Source organism: Punica granatum, chromosome 2 (genome assembly GCF_007655135.1).
Source record: "Punica granatum isolate Tunisia-2019 chromosome 2, ASM765513v2, whole genome shotgun sequence".
NCBI lineage: Eukaryota > Viridiplantae > Streptophyta > Magnoliopsida > Myrtales > Lythraceae > Punica > Punica granatum.
Window position 1 is genome coordinate 5,419,024 of NC_045128.1, and position 20,491 is coordinate 5,439,514.

General features: G+C 40.4%; 3 protein-coding genes across 8 annotated transcripts; 2 read left to right on the forward strand and 1 right to left on the reverse strand.

The window, feature by feature from the left end:
* Positions 1 to 984: 984 nt before the first annotated feature.
* Positions 985 to 9,194, reverse strand: LOC116193464 (RNA-binding protein 28). 2 transcript variants are annotated; one of them, XM_031522172.1, is made up of 19 exons: positions 9,030 to 9,194; positions 8,805 to 8,865; positions 8,281 to 8,317; positions 7,656 to 7,795; positions 7,450 to 7,530; positions 7,298 to 7,370; positions 6,733 to 6,863; positions 6,414 to 6,553; positions 5,282 to 5,332; positions 5,114 to 5,196; positions 4,977 to 5,031; positions 4,777 to 4,885; positions 4,092 to 4,599; positions 3,741 to 3,957; positions 3,018 to 3,088; positions 2,758 to 2,926; positions 2,551 to 2,680; positions 1,725 to 2,456; positions 985 to 1,268 (listed from the first exon to the last, which is right to left on the reverse strand). In XM_031522172.1, exons 1-18 carry the CDS (start codon positions 9,144 to 9,146, stop codon positions 1,762 to 1,764), a joined length of 2,868 nt encoding a protein of 955 aa, XP_031378032.1. In that variant the 5' UTR covers positions 9,147 to 9,194; the 3' UTR covers positions 985 to 1,268; positions 1,725 to 1,761. The 2 variants fall into 2 exon arrangements, with proteins under 2 accessions (XP_031378032.1, XP_031378031.1); XM_031522171.1 differs by lacking the exon at positions 985 to 1,268 and having other exon boundaries at positions 1,337 to 2,456.
* A 1,366-nt stretch (positions 9,195 to 10,560) lies between these two features.
* Positions 10,561 to 12,386, forward strand: LOC116198119 (epoxide hydrolase A-like). The gene is made up of 4 exons (XM_031528462.1): positions 10,561 to 10,955; positions 11,195 to 11,374; positions 11,469 to 11,710; positions 11,919 to 12,386. The coding sequence occupies exons 1-4, from the start codon at positions 10,650 to 10,652 to the stop codon at positions 12,169 to 12,171; spliced, it is 981 nt and encodes a 326-aa protein (XP_031384322.1). The 5' UTR covers positions 10,561 to 10,649; the 3' UTR covers positions 12,172 to 12,386.
* A 3,362-nt stretch (positions 12,387 to 15,748) lies between these two features.
* On the forward strand, positions 15,749 to 20,434 carry LOC116196084 (BEL1-like homeodomain protein 7). 5 transcript variants are annotated; one of them, XM_031525619.1, is made up of 6 exons: positions 15,749 to 16,237; positions 16,434 to 16,533; positions 17,267 to 18,150; positions 18,781 to 19,160; positions 19,241 to 19,301; positions 19,599 to 20,434. In XM_031525619.1, the coding sequence occupies exons 3-6, from the start codon at positions 17,353 to 17,355 to the stop codon at positions 20,196 to 20,198; spliced, it is 1,839 nt and encodes a 612-aa protein (XP_031381479.1). In that variant the 5' UTR covers positions 15,749 to 16,237; positions 16,434 to 16,533; positions 17,267 to 17,352; the 3' UTR covers positions 20,199 to 20,434. The 5 variants fall into 5 exon arrangements, with proteins under 5 accessions (XP_031381479.1, XP_031381477.1, XP_031381478.1 ...); XM_031525617.1 differs by having other exon boundaries at positions 16,434 to 16,497; XM_031525618.1 differs by having other exon boundaries at positions 15,749 to 16,177.
* The last annotated feature ends 57 nt before the right edge of the window (positions 20,435 to 20,491 follow it).

The window sequence follows — 20,491 nt, forward strand, 5'->3', positions numbered from 1 at the left end:
AAATTCTAATTAATCAGCATATGTATGATAGTGCTGATCATCAAGCGTTAATTAAGTAAAAAATATACTAAATGTATAAAATACGTGCTTCCTTCAGGACTAGATAATCTCCAAACAACACGCCGTATGCGAAGGGACGGACCTTGGATGCTTGTACTATTGGAAGAATTAAGTACTTAAAAAGGTGAAAAAGGATCGATTATGTCCATCTTCAGCCTCCAGAAGTGTCGAGTGGGGTCCGTGGTGGAAATCTTGAGACCACCCAATTTATGAATCGTGTAGATTGGTCCATAGAAAGGAAAAATAGAGGAAGAAAAGAGAGCAAAAAGGTTCGAAAAAGCCCCCATGACGACGTACGGGATCGACAAGACCGCTCACGACATGGAAGAATTGCCGTCAGTTATACGAAAATAAAACCGCGGGAGAGTCGAGTCGAGTCAGTTTCCTCAGAAAGGCGGTACGATGCCCAGTCGGGCGATAATGAAATTGCTCATATGATTCTTTCGATTAAGTTTCGTTGGGATTCAGAGGGAATACACTGTAACGGAGATGAGCGAATGGGAATTTTTGGAAAAAATTCTATAAAAACCGTCTCGCTAATCTACCCTTGTAATAAAACCGATCGAAAACCGGTCGAGAAATGAGAACTTGCACGTAAGAAGACCGCGGGACCTGCGTGTTTCTCTTTGAGATTATGCCTGGTGTAGTTTCGCATGTGATGCAACACAAAAAGTATGTATCAATAGCATCTATCAACGGTAGAATCCAATAATTCCTCTTGGCTTTGCTTTCTCCATAAATGTGGGGGCATGAAAAGTCGAATGAATGGTCCCGCCTTTTCAATGAACCATAGAAATCTTCTAGGCATTTGATTGAAGAGGTATTATCTGCTTTGCCTGTGATTACTCGAATATTACCCCTGTTGAGGAAGAGGTGCGGGTTTTGCCCGAGTCATACTACTGTCAAGTGTCGAGGCCCTCGATCTCTAATAATAAATTCGCGCTTCATCTATCATCAATTCATATAATTCCCCTCAATATAGACACATTTAACTCGAATTCGATTATGTTCAGCAATGAGAATTGATAAACTCTGGGGGGATTATGTTCAGCAATGAGAATTGATAAACTCTGGGGGGCATGAAATCTTACTATCAACCCCGGACATCGAGTGGCAGCATGTTTTCGGTAATCCGGCACGGAATGGTAGCAGATGAGAAAGTGCCCCGTCACAAGAACGACCCAGCAGAAGCACTGCAGATGAGTCCACTGAAAGGACAAATGTTAAGTAGATTCATGTCAATTTCAGTTTCTTAGAATTAAAGAAAGCAATTGAATGCATATGCAACCAAAACCCATTGGCAAGGAAACGTTTTCCATACGTTCCAATTTTAGGCACCGTCCAACTTATCAAAAGGGTACAAGCCGGTTCGTTCAAGATAGTGCAGTTTGATATCCCAAACTTTTGCTTTACGATCCACCGGACCGTGTAATATTTGGCTGAACCCCGTGAATCGCCTCCACTGCATATAATTTGATGTTTAATCTGTTTCGTTAACAAAACTTCTGCAGCAATGTGTCTTCTGCATGAGGGGCTATGGAGATCCGCCCACATTCCTCCTATAAGAGACTCAACATATTTCCTACTCGATGTCCTCTATATCAGCTTTTACATGTCGCGGAATTCTACAGCTTAATCCAAATTTTTTAAGAAAGACAATTCACCTTCGACTAAGATTCCCTTTTAAGTCGCCCGCAAGAATTAAGATTCGAACCATCTCCTCAGCTGCTTTGAAGCCTGTCTCTCCCCGTCAGTTTTATCCGAACTTTGCTGCGAGAACTTTGACCTGTACTGTTCGATCAGCCTGTCGAGTTTATCCACCGCCTCTCGCCCCGGAGGCTGTTTGACCTTCTTTGCCCTCTTATTTTTCTGCGGACCAACATTCTCGATCTGTTCTGTTCGTTGTTCCAGCTTCCTCTTTTTCAATTGAGGTTGAGATGATTTTGCCTTGTGACCACCATTCCCTCCATCATTGCTTTCAACAACTCCCCCATTACCTTGCACCGTCCCACCTGGGGAATTCTTTAGTTTCCTTTTGGATCCTTTCACCTTCTGCTTCGAGCTTTCCTGGTTTCTCTCTAATGGCAACTCTCCCTCCCTCTTATTTTCACGACTCACCTGCCGCTTCTTAGCAGCCCCCTGTCTTTTAGCGGGAACCTCAACAGGCGAACTCTTCACTTCAGCATCTCTTTGAACTTCACTTGCTGTATTATTCCCTTCTTTGAAGGGGCGCTTCCTCTTGTTCATTTGTTCACCATGCTCATTATGTCGGCCTAAATTGCCCGAGTCTTCAGGGGCATCTTGTTGCTGAACTAGCTGAGCCTGCCGCTTCTGCAGTTTCTTAACGTTGTTGAGGGCAAACGCCACAACAGGACGACGCTGCAGACCAAAAGTGTCTGGAACAACATGCCATATAACAACAAAACTTATTAAAACATCAATCCAGCATAAACAAGAAAATTCAAACATGAATGCAGAACAGAAGTTAACCTGGATTATTATTTAAGACTCTAAGTGCCACAAGTGCATGCTGATGCTCTGTGAACTCAACAAACGCAACACCACGAGAGTGATCCTTGGAAACTACTTTGCCTTTCTTAACATTCTGAATCAATTTTATCTGCAAATCACGAACATAAATAATGAGCTAAAGGAAGGTCGTGAAAAAATTTCAAGTACAGATGGAAAATATGTGACCTGTTTAATAACAGGCTTTTGCTTGGTCGCTCGCGATGTAACTGCATCAATACATAGCTTCTTAAGTTGCTTTTCGGTCATTGACTTGGGTAAATTGTGTAAAATGAGTCTGGTCCGCGAGACATGGAAGTTCGGGGACTGAAGTTTAGTTGTCATTTCCCTCTCCAACCTGCATTTGCAGGAGAATGACTTTAATCTGCTTATCTCTATCTCTCTCTAATTTTCTTTTTAATTTAAGATCCAAAAGACGAGGTACTTACACTTGTCGTTTGGCCATATCGCTCTCGGAAACACCTTCTGCTGCTGGAGTTCCCTCAACGATAAGTCCTTCCTACATATTGATAATGACAGAGATAAAAAGTGCAGAAGAAAACAGACAAGAAAAATGAACAATCGCCAATCTCAGGTAATTGGCGATAAATTTGCCCTGCAAAACTTTGTTCCCAAAGGCAATTTATACTCAAAACTTCAGTATACCCCCACCATTGATTATCCATCAAAATGAGCAAACTGAACATAATCAATTAAGATAAGTCCTCAATCAAAATTTTAGATAAACATCCTCCATCATGAGGCACCCATCCTGACTCTAACCACTAGCTTACTGAGGCAGCTGGCTTAATTGATGCCAGGCATGGCCTTGAAAGCTATAGTTAGAATCAGTGAGTGCCTCAGCCCCAACATGCAATGTCAACCTTGACCTCATTCAAGGAGCATTAGGCGATATCAAGGTCGACCTGGCCCGGTGCTAAGCAGCCTTAGCTGAGGTTCAAAATTCTGTATAACACATTTTAAATTAAGAAATATATATTTGGATAATGAGCAGGAAAGTTATTATAGTTTACTAGATTAGGCCACCTGTTTTTACCAAAATTCAACTGCAGGGATTGGGAGGACAATTTGTCTCCATCCCATCCATGGTTTAAGGGCATTTGGGTAGCCATCACAAAAGGGATAGTTCGAAGTAAGATTCCTGAAAGTACCTTTGCCAAATAAAGATTACGCGGGTCAAAACTATCAGCTTTTGCCTTATCCATTTCCTTCTTATGGGCCGATGTCTTATCCAAAGCCTTCAAGACTGTCAGCTGCCTCCCCCTTAAAAATATGCCCAAACCAGCAGACTCCACATGAGCTGCTGATACAGCAGCTTCAGCTGCATCTGCTGTCTTAAACTTGAGAAAACCAGTCCCTCTTGGTCGCCTGCCACGAAGAATTAGGTCATAGATCAGAGACATAAAACAAGAAGGAAAATCAGACCTCTTTTTCTTTTTCTTTTTTTTTCTTTTCTTTTCTTAAGGGTCAAATGAGACAGGATTAGGGAATTACAGACATACTTTGTGACTTTATGAAGGACTGGGACAAATGATTGCACTTCTCCAAATGCAGAAAATCGTTGCTTCACTTCTTCAGTATCAGTATCAAAGGAAAGGTTGCTTATGAAAACTGTCCGCTGCAAATCATCCTCACCATCAATTTCTTTAGATTCCTTCACTTTGATTTCCGTAGGTTCAACTGAAAGAGCAACTGAATCTTGTTTAGTGTCCTGTGATGGCTTTACAGGCATATCATGCATCTCAATGGAGCTCAGATTCTTCTCTGTTTCTGGTTGTTCAGAATCATCGTTACTGGGAGGAAGAGTTCCTTTAGCAGATAATGAGAGCAAGTTGCTAAGAACTTTTCTGGCAACATCAGCTTCTTCTTCAAAATTGAGCTCAGAGGCAAAATCATCCTGGGTTCCATCTTCCCCATCCAAGACTGCAGTTTGCTTATCAAGATCTTCAATGTGATCCTTCGAATCCTCGCTGCCGCTGTCAACTTCCTCCTCTCTTCCACTCTCTTGTCCTGGAAAAACATGTCATTATTCATAGAGAAAACAACGTCGGCTTACCCAGATAGATGAAACACGTAACAATTTTTATGCAAATCATAATCTAGAATACAATCTACTAACCGGACAACATTATTGGTAAGTATGGTTACATTCTAATAGATAGGAAGAGCTTAATAGGTTGAACTAACCATCAGTGGTAATATTTGCACTTCCACCGTGATAAAGTTTCTTTGGGACAGCCCAATCAACAGCTATGGGTCTCTTACCAAACATTTGCCCGTTAAATTTTTTAATAGCCTGGCAGGAGGCACCAAACTGGTTAGTACCTTGAAATACCAACAAATTTTAACTACTTGAGAAACATCAAATTTACGGAACTGCAACCAACATTTTCTGCATCTTGTTTGCAGGTGAATTTGACAAAGGCAAAACCCTTGGCTAACCTGCAAAAGGCAGAAGTTCCGTGAGATGCAGAAGGAAGATGGATTTTAAGGGATGCAATGACAAGCCCAAACAAGAACTTACCCTGTCTCGGAATTCTGAGGAATAAAGACATCCCAGACAAACCCTGCTGCTGAGAACATTTCTTTTATATCCTCCACTTTAGCCTGCAAAGATATCCAATGGGCTCATTGAAGAAACATCCTCCTCTATAGCACAGGAAATAGGTAAAGACAATTTACAGATACGAACCTTGAATGGAAGATTTCTAATAATAAGCTTCCATTTCTGAGTCTTGGCTCCCTAGAAAACAGAGAAAGAATTGCTTACTAATTCTAAGAGACTAAATTGACTAGGCTAACCAGCTAGCCAGATTAGCTTACATAAGTTCGTTTCACAATACAAACTCACTAGAGTAAACTACCAGCTTAAATTGATGTAACTAGTCGATATTAAAAGGTGCCTTTCTTATGGGAATGTTTAAACTACACATCAATAGAAAGTTATATGAGGAATGGCAATATCTTTTTTCCATCATCCATTTTTACCTCAATATAAATTGCTAGTATATTTATTTAGTTAAAAGAAAATTTCTGAACCAAAAACAGAGTTGCATAATCATAATGGTAGAATTCAATTTGCTTCAACAATTCACTTCATAAAGTACGTGAATCACCATTGTTATCAAAAGGGTATTGCAATTTAAGAACTCAATTCAGTTAAAGACAAAATCTAACATCGAAATTATCCAAGTTCCATCTATGAGCGTCATTATCTTCATTGATAAGGTGGAAACCCAAATGAATTTAAATTAGGTAACCTGAACAATATCATTCAATTCAGTTTCATCTCAATCCATATAAATTCTAGACTGGTTTCCTCATTTAATATTACATCCAATAGAACCAAAATTAATTGAAATTTTACTAAAATAACTCCATTTCTTCTAAGAATTAATTCCAAACAAGAGAATTAATACACAATACCACTTGGGCATGAATGGAGTATTGCCCACCAGCCCGTAGGTTGTAAAGCGATTGATCATTATGCCCTCGACTTATCTTGCACCCCCTCTAGTAAAATTTGGACTAAATAATGCTCTTATAAGGCAACACTAGGACTTGACTAAAGGGGTGAAGCAAGCAGGCCACAGTTCCTGTATCTGTATGTGTGCGTGGGTGCAGATAATTATGTTATATCTTTTCCGCTTTTATCAGTGCGTGTACTCATGTACATGTGCATCTTTCTGTGCATCGCAAGCATTTGACATTGTGGAACCATTCTCCATAGAGAATAACCAGCTAAATGACTGCATTTAGCCAAAGGACCCTTGCACATTATAGATAATTAAAAAAAACCAAACTAAAAAGAGCTATTAGTATACCTCGCCACCCAACTGCCGTGCCCATACAATTCCCCCTTTTATCTCTTTTTGGTGCAGCGATTCTACTGCTTTACGTGCAGATTTAACACTTGTATAAAGAACAGCTGAAGCATACATTTTACATCCATCTTGGCCAAGAGCTGGAAATGAAAGTCACATTCAAGGATCCGTTAGTAAGTGAAAACTGTAATTGGCAAGATCATGGAGACTTCCATATGTGGATCTCATTGAGATCGAGGTAATATATGGTGATCCTAACAGCGAAACAAAAGTAATGTAGAAAAAGCCTCGTCCTTTTGCAGTACACGGGTGCAATTACCGTGCTGTTCAAGGTCTTCCCTTGCTAGTGGATAAGTTACTGAACATACAGTGCCAATCTCCTTAGCCAAACGGTGAACATCATCTGCCATATTAGCACTAAGTCCACCAAGTATAACCGTCCTTGCAACCCTTCATAACATTGGAATGCAACAGATATCAGATAAACTATGCCTGCAAATTAACCTTCACAATTCTATTATTATTGAAAATTTGCATAACATTTCAAAAGCTGTAACCCTAGGGGGCCAAGATAAAAGAGCTCTTTAAACATAGAAAATACATAACTCTCAGAGCATATCATGGTTCCACATCTAAATAAGCATTTGTTTTGGCCTAAAAGAATTCATAAAAATCAGAAATTCCTTTATAAGTGCTAAAATAGTCTAAGATGATGAATATTATAAAACCGTTGCTAGTAGTGAACCACAACAGATAGAAGAAAGATAATAACTCATTTTCTAGCAACCATACACGGCTACATTCTTCTCCAAAATACCAAACTCTCGTTAGCAAGAACCGTGCGAAATCACATTAAAGTTCAATATGGAAAGAAGAACCAGTACCTTTGCTTTTCAGAGCAACTCTCACTGTCAACTAAATTATGGGAAACATCTTTTTTGGGCTCCGTGGGTTTTTCTAAACTCCAAAGCAACATAATTAGAAAGAGGAATTGTGGAAGATTTTATACAAGCCACTATTGCCAAAGATATATAACCTATTTCTTGTGGCTCCAGCACAGGCCTGATGGTGGTTTCTGTTGACGAGTGCTTGGTTTTCTTTTCCTCCATGGCATCACCTAAAATAACTACCTCTTTACTTAGGGAAATAATATAAACAAGTACAATGGGAAGGACCATAACATTTTGTTCAAAGACTTCCATCCAGCAAAAATACTAAAACATACAAGGTCACCGTCCTAACCTTGGTTTTCCACATTCACTTTGGATCGACGTTGCTCAAGAGGAGCACGGTGCATAGCATGCTTAGCTCCAATTTTACGACCTCCAACAGATGAACCATTTTTAAGCTCAATAGCACGGAAGGCATCTTCTGCAACAGCACTGTTCAGAGATAGAGAAAGAGTTAGAACCATATCCTAGTAGCAGCTAAGGCTCGACAAAACATAGATGTCGCTTGAAATTTTCAAAGGAACTTGCTACCTAATTATTGACCAAAAAAACCACCACTGCTAAAGCATGAGTACATATTTATACTTATAAACATACATATATATATATATATGTATATATTTAGTATACAAAAGAAAAAGTAGCAGGACCGCTAATTACTAGTACTACAACTACAAGCACATACACATGCCTCTGAAATACAAACGTAACAATTTTTATGATATATTCATGCTTCAGACACTGATGTCAGTCAACATGTTTATGGAGGAAGAGACAGATAGCAACTCTGACAAATGCTTTAACCAAGTGTCCAGACAAAGGACAAATCAATAGAAAGATTGATGTATGCATAATAGTTCGAGCAGCTATGCAGAAAGGAAATATTTTTCCACGAGTAGAATGTTCCAAGGACTTACAACTGTACGAAGCCGAAACCGCGGTGTTCATTTGAGCCTGTCAAAAGAGAATTTTTGGTGGTTTACAATGTCCAAAGTCAACTATGCAACTTTCAAAGTTCATCCTTTGCGGCACTTTATTGCACAGGCAGAGATAATCAAAGCCGAAATGCTTTAAATGAGAATTCGATTTTGCCTCCAAAAATATTCATTTTTACTCTTGACTAGCTCAGCCTTTATGAATAACTAACCAGATGGTACGCAAAACAGGAGCCGATGATAACAATCAATGCCAATTGCCACCATTATCAAGCACCCCATTTCATAAGTTCGAAAACTTATTATGCGTGCTTTATACTGATTGAGCCTGACATAGCATTAAAAACCCTGATGACACTGGTAAGTGATCCGGAGTAAACTCAGTCTATATCAAGATGTACAATAGACTGGAACGAGCAAACAACATCATGATCACAACTCAATGAGCGAGTTCTCTTATTAAAAAAAAAATGTAAGCAATCAGTAAGCTTTAAGCACATTCTCACCTTTCTTTGCAACCAGGAAGCATCGCCGTATCGGTCCAACATCGCTGAAGGTATCTTCTAGCTGAAAGTTAAAGTCACCATGATACACGTAAGTAAATGCTTGTTCCCTTAACACTGATTACTGGGCAATGAGGAAAGGCTCCAATAGTAAGAGGTGAATTCGCAGCAAGGAGGAACCTTGAGCTATGTCCAGTGAGACAAGAAAAAAGGGAGAGGGAAGAGGACCTGAGGATTGGTGAAAGAGTACGGCAAGTTGGTGACAAGGACGGTGGCAGGGCAGTGTTGGGGCCGCTTGGCTCCGCTGGCGTCAGCGCCGTCGGCCGCCTTACGCTTCTTTCCCATCTCTGGTCCGGCGAGCAGACAGTAGACGTTTGATTAGGGGTTTTCGGAGGTTGAAGGATGAAGAAGAAGACGACGAGACGAAGAAGCGGTCTGCACTTTGGGCTTGAATTTGGGCTGGCCATGCCTTTCTATGGTTTGGGCCCAAAATTGAAACGGCCAGCGTTGAGGACATTTGGTTTGGGCCCGAAATTGAAACGGCCCGCGTTGAGGACATCTCTTTTTTTTTTTTCCGGTTAAGGGAGGTCAATGGCTTAGTATAATAAAATTCTAAAAGTTAATAAATGGACATAGGTACTGAGTATTGAGCCCGGGTTAACAAGCGACAGTGTGTGTGCTCTACGTTACACCATTTTTAATAAAATGAGGACAAATCTGGCATGAGAATGTGCGGCCGGCGTGAATTGGGATTTCAGTATTCTTCAATGAATCCTTGGATGAAGTCTCCATTTCGTAGTTTGGTTGCACTATTGATTTGGGTTCCGGATTTTTCGAGAACCCAATGTTTGCAAGCCCCGAGGTCCGCTTCAGCTCACGAGCCAGGGGCTGCGGTTTACGAGTCATGGTTATACCCCATTATTGCTAGCCCGAGGTTCACCCTATGTTTCGTGGCTTAGGGACGACCAAACTCCAGCCTTATTGGAGCCACACCGAACATAATTATGCACGTACATGCAGGAAGCATTTTGTAAAAGCTTTCTACTGTATAGCTAATTAAGTTCGTTATCGCTTTCCCACGAACATAATTTAAGTTCGAAATTAAAATATATTATATATGATGGATGTCATCATAGACCAGTATTGAATCGATCGATCCACATCAATCTGATTTCTACAAAACATTTGTTTCGCGAATGATTTAAACAAATCCATCACATACTATACGCACACATATAAATATATTATCCAATGTGTCTCTTCTCGAAGCATTGGACAAGCTAGGTTTGGAAATTGGAACATATCTTGGAAATTTCATCGTACGAAGTCAAAGGTCAACCATAATGTTGAACGCGACTCCCAGAAAAACCTATGTATATCTTCTTTTCAAAGTGCATCATCTGGTATATAAAAGCTCAATAGGTATCGATTAGTCCAGATTCGAGCCATATTAGTTCATTAAGAAGTAAATATCTCTCAACTTGAATTTATTCTCAAAATTCGGAATCGAGATTTGATTTAAGAAGATATGCCGAGCCACTTAAATTAATTAATTGGTCGACTTATGTATATTTTGAAGTATGCTCCGAAGACATTTCAAACTTTCAAAGACAACCACGAAAAACAGTGTGAAAGGGAAAACACGTTCAAAATACTTGCCAGTTGTCAAATTTGCCTAACGTAAGACAAATAACGCACCCCACCGAATATCTACTAAGGGAAAAAAAAATATGGATCATTAATCAATCAATATGTATATGTGTGAACCAAGTAAGATTGGATAGTTTATGGAGAGATATTAAGCAGAAGTGTATTGATTAGGTTTATATCAGTAAATCGAAGATTGCCATGGCAGAGGCTCCTGAGACGACCATGGCGACAGTGACCCACAGAAGGGTCCGTACAAATGGGATATCGATGCACATAGCCGAGAAGGGGGAAGGCCCATTGGTTCTGCTCATCCACGGCTTCCCGGAGATATGGTCGACATGGATGTACCAGATCGATCGGCTGGCTGAGCAAGGGTACCATGCTGTCGCACCAGACATGCGTGGCTATGGCGACTCCGACTGTCCCAGGGACCTGGCCTCGTACACCGTCCTCCATCTAGTCGGGGACTTGATCGGCCTTCTTGATGAGCTGAAAGAACAGCAGGTATACCTACATGTAGTGAAATTGGAAGGCTCAGAACTCTTTCCTTTTGCAATGGCACATAATCAATTAACTCGTGTTTACATATCCGGTTGAAGCGTTCATCATTCTGATAATGGTGAAATTAGGCTCGCGAGTAATCCTCGGTTAATCATCTGCAGTTCTTTTCCCGCAGTTCAACACTTGATAATGCTATAGAACTTATGTAATGAAGCTTTTTGTCTCATATCTTGAGCATATAGGCATTGGTGGTGGGGCATGACTGGGGTGCTGAAGTAGCATGGCACCTTTGCCTGTTAAGGCCGGACAGAGTGAGAGCGCTTGCCAGTTTATCGGTCCCTTTCCGACCGAGATCCCCAACATTAAAGCCCTTGGCCCTCATGCAACGATTCGGGGAAGGCTTCTACATCTCTCAGTTCCAGGTTCGGCGTCCAATCGAATCCATTCATGTCAAGAACATATGAATATTGTTCCTAACCAAACTAACAAGGATCATGTTCTGGACATGATATGCAGGAACCTGGACGAACTGAAAGGTCATTTGCTAAATACGATTGTCTGACGGTGCTGAAGAAGTTCTTGCTGCTGAATGCCCCCGAACTTTTAGCCGCTCCACCCGGTGTTGAGATCATAGATTTTCTGGAGACCCCCGAGTCTTTGCCTCCATGGATTAAAGAGGAAGAGCTACGATATGCTGCAGAACAGTTCGAGAAATCGGGCTTCACCGGGGCCCTCAACTATTACCGTGCGATGGACAAGTAAGCTATATTTTTCTTTTCAGATGTTTTAATCTCGATTTGCAAGTCATTCTGCCTGCACACTTGGTTCGTCTGCAAATATTATATTCTCTGGGAATCGACGAGTTTCAAATTGACCCTGATCGTGCTTTACTCAACATCTCAATCTGTTCCCCGGATTCTTTCGATTGTCTCAATTGATCAACGATGACATGATTTACATGTATAGGAACTGGGAGCTTCTAGCACCATGGCAAGGGGCAAAAATCACAGTGCCCACCAAATTCGTTACTGGTGACAAGGACCAGGGGTTTCAATCCTTCGGCACGAAAGACTACATAGAAAATGGACATTTCAAGAGGCTAGTGCCCGACCTCGACATAGTAGTCATCGACGGGCATCATTTCATCCAGCTAGAGAGAGCAGAGCGAGTTACCGATGAAATCCTGACATTCTTCGCAAACATCAGATCATCAGTTTGAGGTATACATAACTTCCATCGTGTTCCGGAATTCACATTTCCTCATTTATTTACTTTTGTTACCATAAGTTCAGGAATGGCTATGTGCTGAGAGGGTAAAAAGCTGTCGAAAAAATCGAGTGCGCAATGTAAGAATTTCGATGTACGGATCACTGCAATTCCATATGCACGTTTTGTAAAACTAAAGGCATTTTATTTCATGATTCAACTTCTTCATGTATCTATTGTCAAGCTCGACTATGGACTTGCGATGGGTGATGATTGGTGTTCGTCTAAAATCTCACTGAGATCAGAATGAAGAGCACATGTCTTTGGGCTCTGCTGTGGAGTTGGAGCCCAGCCCATGGAATTGCTATGCCAGTTGCTCCGATCTTTTTAATCTATATATAAAACAACTTGTTTGGATTTAGGTGCATCAATAAATAAATAAATAAATCATATCGTATCCAATCGTCCAATTTCCTAAGACCGATTTGTTAAAAAGGGACCATTTTGCAAACGGAGCTACTTAAGCTACTACATCAAAGTTCAAGGACCATTTTCCAAACAAGAAAGTAGAGGGATTTCTTCCAACATTATACTAAAAGCATTTTTGAGAAAATTATCATGTCCCGCCCTCGAACAGTCCTTTATACCTTCAATATTGTCAGATTTGCACTGGCGGGGCTGCAGGGATACGAGGTTTCGAAGGTATAAGAGATTATTCGGGGAATTGTCTGTTAAAAAGTATTTGTGAAAGTGTGTATGTATGTATAGCTGGGTTTTAACTCGTGTCAGAAAACGGAAAACGGAAAACGGTCTCGGTGGGAGTGAGAAAACGATTCCCTGCTTTTCCGTGACAAATTATATTTTATTATTACAATTTAATCTTTTGAAAAACCCAATCTTAGATTGTCCTTTTCGCGAATCCCCATGTCATGTTTTTCTGACTGCAACCGTGCTTAGATTTCTCTGCTCCTCTGATACGAGGCAGCTTCGCCTACAATTGCATTTCGGTCCTCAACTCTCTGAATATTTACCAAATCGACCCCTTACTTTTGCATCACGAATTAAGCAACCTCCTAACTAATCAGTTAAGTCATCGGTATTTGGAAACAATTGAGCACGCGGTCGTCCTTTATTTAATAAGGAAGTCAATTCTCTAATCCAAGAACCTTGATTGTTTTTGAGCATTTGGCAAGTCGGCAATTCAGTTAATTTTTTTCAAATTTTTCCATACGTAAATACGGTGAAAAGTAACGGATCAAAAATACTGTTAGGAGTACTTAGTTCGGATAGGACGTGTAAATTATGCCTGATGCCATGCTCCTAGCATTAGGTCGAGATTCCTCTTTGAAGTCGATGTTGCATGTACACCCTACGGAGGTAACATCGCTTTGCGGTTCCTTTCATTCGGGTAGAAGCATATGTTGGTTATTGTACACTTTTAGTTAACAGAAAAAACGTGTTACACATAATCATCTGAAAGCAACTAATTAACAACAGCAACAAACACCCCCATCATTTTTTTATACTTGTGGCGGTTCACGCACACACACACATATTATATATATTAGACATTATATATTATATATCGGATACCAAACATGATATTAACTAAGGAGAAAAGGTATCTCTCACTCTCACCTTAATTTCATCACCATCGTCCATTGATTAATCCATTCACAATTCTGTTCCGCTGTTGGCAATTTTATTCGCAATTCTATCAAGGCATGCATGATATTGTATGTCACATTAATACAACTCCAAATTTAACAAAAGGAACTATTGAGAAGAGGAAACGGAATGCAGAAAAAAGTTGGGGATGTGGGTTTAGTTCATCGTCTCGGATATGTTGTTGGCATAGTGTGCGATGCGAAGGCCTACATTAATCTCAAAGAAAGAATTAAAAGGAATGAGGTTGCAACTACATGTACTAATATGTGAGATGTTAAAAAGTGTTATGCGCAAAGAGTGTAAAACGAAATGTAATTACAATCAGTCTGTGAACTCTTTCTTATTATTGAAACTCGGTCCTCCAACTAGTAAATTTTGAAACCTTGGGTCCTCCAACTTGTGACAGTGTTTCAGTATGAAATTTTGATGCTTAATGAGATCGTTATATTTTGTATTGAATTTTAAAAGTAAAAAACGTATTCAGAGTACCATTCTAAGAGGAAATGTGTAAAGTTGTATAAAGAATAGTATATCCACCATGAGGTATGAACTTTTATCATACTTTGATATCCTTAATCGGCATACATACGTAGCTTAATCTATACTTTGATATTGTAGTGTAGAACAAATTTCTAATATTTTTCACGTGAATGCTTGATCGGTCCGACTTGTCACCACCAAAAGCGATATCCACTTGATATGAACACAAGCACTAGTATCCAGCACCAAAAAAAAATTCCACGGCTTAATTAAAACCGATATGGTTTTCTATGTACCTTTTCCCACAAAAAATTAGTCCGTAGCAAGACCCCAATCCAGGTCCCCGGTCTATCATGCCTTACTGCTATTGAGCCAATTTCTAAGATCTGAATCCGACCTCGTGCCAAAGTGTTCAACTTAGCTCCTACTCTTAGACATGGGTCTCCATCTCTTAAGAGTAGATGGACCATTCTGAAGCTGTACTAGATATATATGTATTGACAAAACTTACCTCCCATAATATTAATTATTAAGGCGTTTTTCATAGAATAATCGCTTAATACTAGGACAAAACTGGTCCCACGTTTTCGAAATGATGCGCTAGAGCAGGTTCTTCATCAGTAGAATAAGTGAAAGCGGGCTTATTATGATATAGATGATACTGGCAAAAGATAATCGGTGATGATGATATTGCAATAGCGACTAAAAAATCTCGAATAATTTTATCAATTATTCGTTGGCTACATTACTATGTAATTCAATATTTTGTCGGGAAAATTTTTGCGTTCTCATCAATGGAAAAGTCAGGAGTAGTTAGTGAAAAATGAAATAATAAAGTATATAGATGCATCTGCAATAACATTATAGTTTAGGGTAGCAGACAATAATTCTTCTAGAAATTATGGAATTTTCTTAAATAAAACAACAAGATCTCTAATTCCCGCTTGGACGTCAATTTTCCTAATCACTGGGATTCGATAATGGGTTTCCAACCTTGCAGTGCAGCTAAAATCTAGATTTTTTTAAATCTTGATATCCCGAAATTCAGTTGACTTCCAATTAATCAAGTCAAATCGGATTGACCCATTTAAATCTCCCTCAATGTGGATTAAATCAAGAGATTTTACTGCAGCTAAAATTTATTTGTATGGAGTGCAGTTCGTTGCTGACCCTAATACCTGTGATTAAAATATTAATTTCTTAATACAAGGTTTAGAGGAAAAAGACAGGTGCAGCGATGTGAATACCTGTTGGTGCGCCTGGTGGCATTTTTTTATTGTTCAAACTGCGAATAAATAAAGGATAAAAAGAACAAGAGATAAAATAAAATAAACCAACCACAACTAACCAAAATAAATAAATAAATAAATAGTATTGCAATGTGAATAAATAAAGAGAGGAAAAGAGGGAAAAGCAAAGGGAGGAAGAGACAAATGGGGAAACAGAATAGAATAATGGGTTATATGGTGGATATTGAAGCAAGCGACCCCCAGACCTTACCATGCTTCGCTTATGGATGAGAGAGACAGCCCCCCAGAGGTTGAGCTTTAGAGAGAGAGAGAGAGAGAGAGATGAAGGTTGTCAACTGTTGAAGTGAAGGAAAGCAAGGATCTTTGCCAGGAGAGGAGGTTCAGGAGATTGTATTGTTTAGGTCCACCAACTGGTTGTTACAAGATTGAAGCTCCTTAACCAAACAAGAAACCATTCATCAAATCATCATCAGCAACCAGAAGAAGGAGGAGGAGGAGGAGAGCGGAGGAGCAGCTTATGGTTCCATTCTTGTGGCAGAGGAGGTGGGCAGAGTGTGTCTGAAAATCAGCTTTTCAGAGATACACAGATTGAGATAGAGAGAGAGACACAGAGGGCGAGAGGTGATTACTGATTACTGATTTGTTTATGGGGGCTCTTGTTGGGGATCTGTGAAATGATGGGTAGGAGCAAAAGCAATTATTTATTGGTCCCTTTTGAGCTACCCATTACTTTCTCTCCTCTCTCCTATCCCATCCCATCTCTCTCTTTCTTTCTGCAGCAAAATAGAATTAAAAAAAAAAAAGAGAGAGAAGAAGGTTTTTGGCTTTGTTTAAGCCTTCTTTGATGGATTCTGATTCTGGGTTCCTATTGTTTCAGTGTCCGTGTATTGATTGATTGAGCTCTTGGGGATTGGACAGTGGGACAGAGATTTTGTCTACTGGTGGGTTGTTCCTCAATACCCACAAACTGCTACGATGTAATCTTTGTTTACTTCTGTTTCGTTGGTCTTATCTTCATCTGATAGAATTTTTTTCCCTCTCTCTCTCTCTCTCTCTCCAATTTCTTCTTCTCCATTCATGCCAAATTCAGTTGAATTTTGGAGTGTGTGAGAGAGATTCTCTCTGTGAATTCTTTGTTTTGGCACCAAAAGGTCAAATATGGGACTTCTACATGTCATGGTTGGGAATATTTAGTCTTCTGATGTTTGGGGGTTTTCAATGCTTGAGATGATGATTGTGTTGGTCCAACTCAGATATTGATGTTTCAATCTTGAAGGATAAAGTCACTTCTTTCCTTAAGTAGGTTCTGCCCTCTCTTGGTTAGTTTAATTGAATCAATTATTTAAGTAATAAGTTCAGGACATGATAGATTGCTCCGGTAAGTAAACTTGATTGAGCTTATTTTTTTTTTGGTAAATGGTGGATTGAGCTTATTATATGAGTGGATACATGAATTATTGGTTTGTGAGCTGTACTTTGCAAAATGACGGTGAGGAATTCGGGAAAAAGTTTACGTGGGAAGTGCTTCCGATGAGATGATAATCACTTGGAGAAGCTGACTTCTGTTTCCAGAGCGATTACTTAATCGTTGTTAATCACATATCTTTTTCAACCCGTCTCTCAAAAACAGTTATACTTATGTGCTGGTATTCTTTTTCTCTACGTTAACTCGATATGCAGTTTTTTTGAAAGTTGCTCTCCATCTTGCAGATTCAGCGCCGCTGTTCATGCATGAATTTCAATCTCCTTCGGGAGTTATCATGTAGTATAATCCCGTAAAGCAGGCGCGAAGTACGATGGGAACTTACTATATGAACTTGAACAATCAGAGAGAATACACAAGGGAAGAACATTTGTCCAGTTCGCACGTGGTCACACCAGTCTTTCCTGGTACAATGATGTACAATAGTTCTGGGTCATTCTCGGGCACTTTGACGGGGAATTCTGAGCAGCAAAGCAGTTGCATTCAGATGCAACGAAATGTGAATTTAGATTCCACACCGCGTCAACAGCAAGAGATCTTATCAAGTCTTGGGAGAAACGAGATGCTGTTTGCGCACCCAGTTGGTGGGCACACGGGCCTACTTCAGTCTGTGCATAACTTGCAGGGTCAGGGCCTTTCCCTTAGCCTTGGTACTCAGATACCTTCAGGTTACGCGTTCCTGAGTCCTAATCCATCACTGGCAGACAATAATATTGGCAGAAACGGCTCCTTGGGAGATGAGCCGATGAGGAATCTCGAATTTATACCTCAAAGTTTCATGGGCAGTAATCAAGATTTGGGTAGAATGGATTTGTCAGGCACGGGGAGAGCGATTCCAAACTCGAGATACTTGAAGGCAGTGCAGCAGCTACTCGATGAGGTTGTTAATGTGAGGAAAGCCTTGAAGCAATCCGATGATGGGAAGAGCGGAGGAGCACGGGAGAATCAGGTGAAGAGATCAAAAGAGGGCGATGAGGGTTCCACAAAAGATGATGATGCACCTTCAGGTGCTGGAGGGGAGTCTGATGGTAAGCCCCAGAAGGAGCTCTCTCATGCTGAAAAACAAGAGTTGCAGCACAAATTGACGAAGCTTCTTTCGATGTTGGATGAGGTAAGATTGTTTTGTTGTATTTCCAGTAGCATCAGTGAGATTGCTGAATTGGCTTAATTTCTTCGGAAATTTGATATTCGTCGATGTTAAGATTAAATGGTTTCTGTGCTTGGTTTCTTTCTGGTTATGTGGTATCAAATGTTGGGACAACCTTGCTGCATATTGTGAAGACTCGTGCCTGTTGATTACCATTACAAGTTTTCAAATGCCCGTTGCAAACGAAGACAGATGCGTTTTGAAGTAGTACTTCCCAATCCCATTTTATCTGCTCTAAAGTGCCACTCAATAGACTTGCTGCCTCATTAGCTTCATCAGTTCTGCACAGGGTTCTTAAATTGAATTCATGAAGACATTATTATTGTACTAAATTTAAATGATAAAATGGATATCGAAAAACAAACGTTTTTCTTTGTCAGGCAGTTCTTTTCTATCATCACATTAGATAAATCATAAATTTTTACATTGCGAATATTTAGTAGAGGGATATGGTAGTAGATAACAAATGGTATATTAGGCTGATCCAGTGCCCATGACATGCGAAAGGACCCGATTAGTTATTGTAACTATTATATTGTGTCACTGGAATATTTTAAATATGTTCGTCTCACAGGGAGTGGTTTATCTTATCAGGTAGATCGCAGGTACAAGCAATACTACCACCAGATGCAGATCATTGTGTCGTCATTTGATGTGATTGCTGGCAGTGGGGCTGCTAAACCATACACGGCCCTAGCCCTTCAGACAATATCTCGCCACTTCCGCTGCCTCCGAGATGCAATCGCGGGCCAAATTCAGGCAACCCGGGAGAGCCTTGGGGAACAAGACAGCTCTGGGAATGGTAAAGGAGTTGGAATATCTCGGCTCCGGTATGTTGATCAGCAGCTCAGGCAGCAGAGGGCCCTTCAGCAGCTTGGGATGATGCAGCAGCATGTTTGGAGGCCTCAACGAGGGCTGCCAGAGAACTCGGTTTCCATTCTCCGGGCGTGGCTCTTCGAGCATTTCCTTCACCCGTGGGGCTTCGACTTTCATAGCTTTCCCTTTTTTGAATAAAAAAATTATCAGCAGTGTAACCGAAGTTTTGACTGCGCAGTTATCCAAAGGATTCGGACAAAATCATGCTGGCAAGACAGACTGGTCTGACAAGAAGTCAGGTAAGAGTAGCTAAGCATACTTGATAACAAGTTTTCAGTGTGGTATTTAAGCTTATGCATGAGTGAACACATGGTTAGTAATTGAAATCTCTGCCATATGCTCTGATATCCAGTTTGAGGTTTGCAATTTGAAAGGCATTACGGAAAAGCAGAGAACATAATCATAAGGAGCAATTAAAAGATATCTTTTATTACAAAATAAAAAGGTTAAGACGAAGGAACTTTCGGTATCATGGAGATAAAAGAATATCAGCATTCTTGTGAGTTAATGCGTGCATATATTGTTGCGTGATACAGGTCTCGAACTGGTTTATTAATGCACGAGTACGTCTTTGGAAACCCATGGTGGAAGAAATGTACAAGGAAGAGACCGGCGACATGGACTTGGACTCGAACTCCTCTTCGGAAAATGTGTCCAATCCCAGCAAAGCTGATCACAACAAATCCTCAGCTCAAACAGAAGATTTACAGCAACAGAGTATAGCTGCCACCAGTAGAGGACAAATCGCTACCGAATCCAAACCTGACCATGCCCCCGACATGGAAATGATAGGGTCCACTGGAGGAATCGAGACCATACACAGCGGCCTATTTTCTGGAACCAATCGGTTTATGACAGCTGCAGCCTATCACATGCCGGAGCTCGGGAGGTTCGGGACCGGAAGCGGAGTGTCACTTACATTGGGGCTACAGCATTGTGATGGGACTTCCATGCCCTTATCAGGTACTGGGACCGCCCAAGGATTTCTGGGGATGAGAGGGGATGGTATTTCCTACACTGCAGAAGCAGCATCTTCTGCTGTAGCCGAGAATGCAGAATTCGAAACTGTGAATATGGGAACGCAGCAGCACCGGTTCGGTCCTAACGGTCATCTATTACACGATTTTGTGGCATGAAACAGGCCGCTCTTTCAGATGCTGAAGGTGAAAATAGACACAGTTTTCCTTCTCGGGAAGCCTATGATATAAAAGGCGCATGTAGCATAGCAAGATGTTTGTTGGCAGTTAGATTAGTAACCTGTAAAATTTGGTGTATGATATCATTCTTTCAGGATGAAAGATGAAGAAGTCGATACCAATTCTGAAACAGAGAAAAGGAGATCATAATGAATAGAATTCGGGTATTCTGTATATTGCTTACTGTAGATGTTGTGAATCCGATAGCGGAATGTATTCGTCTTCCGTCTGCT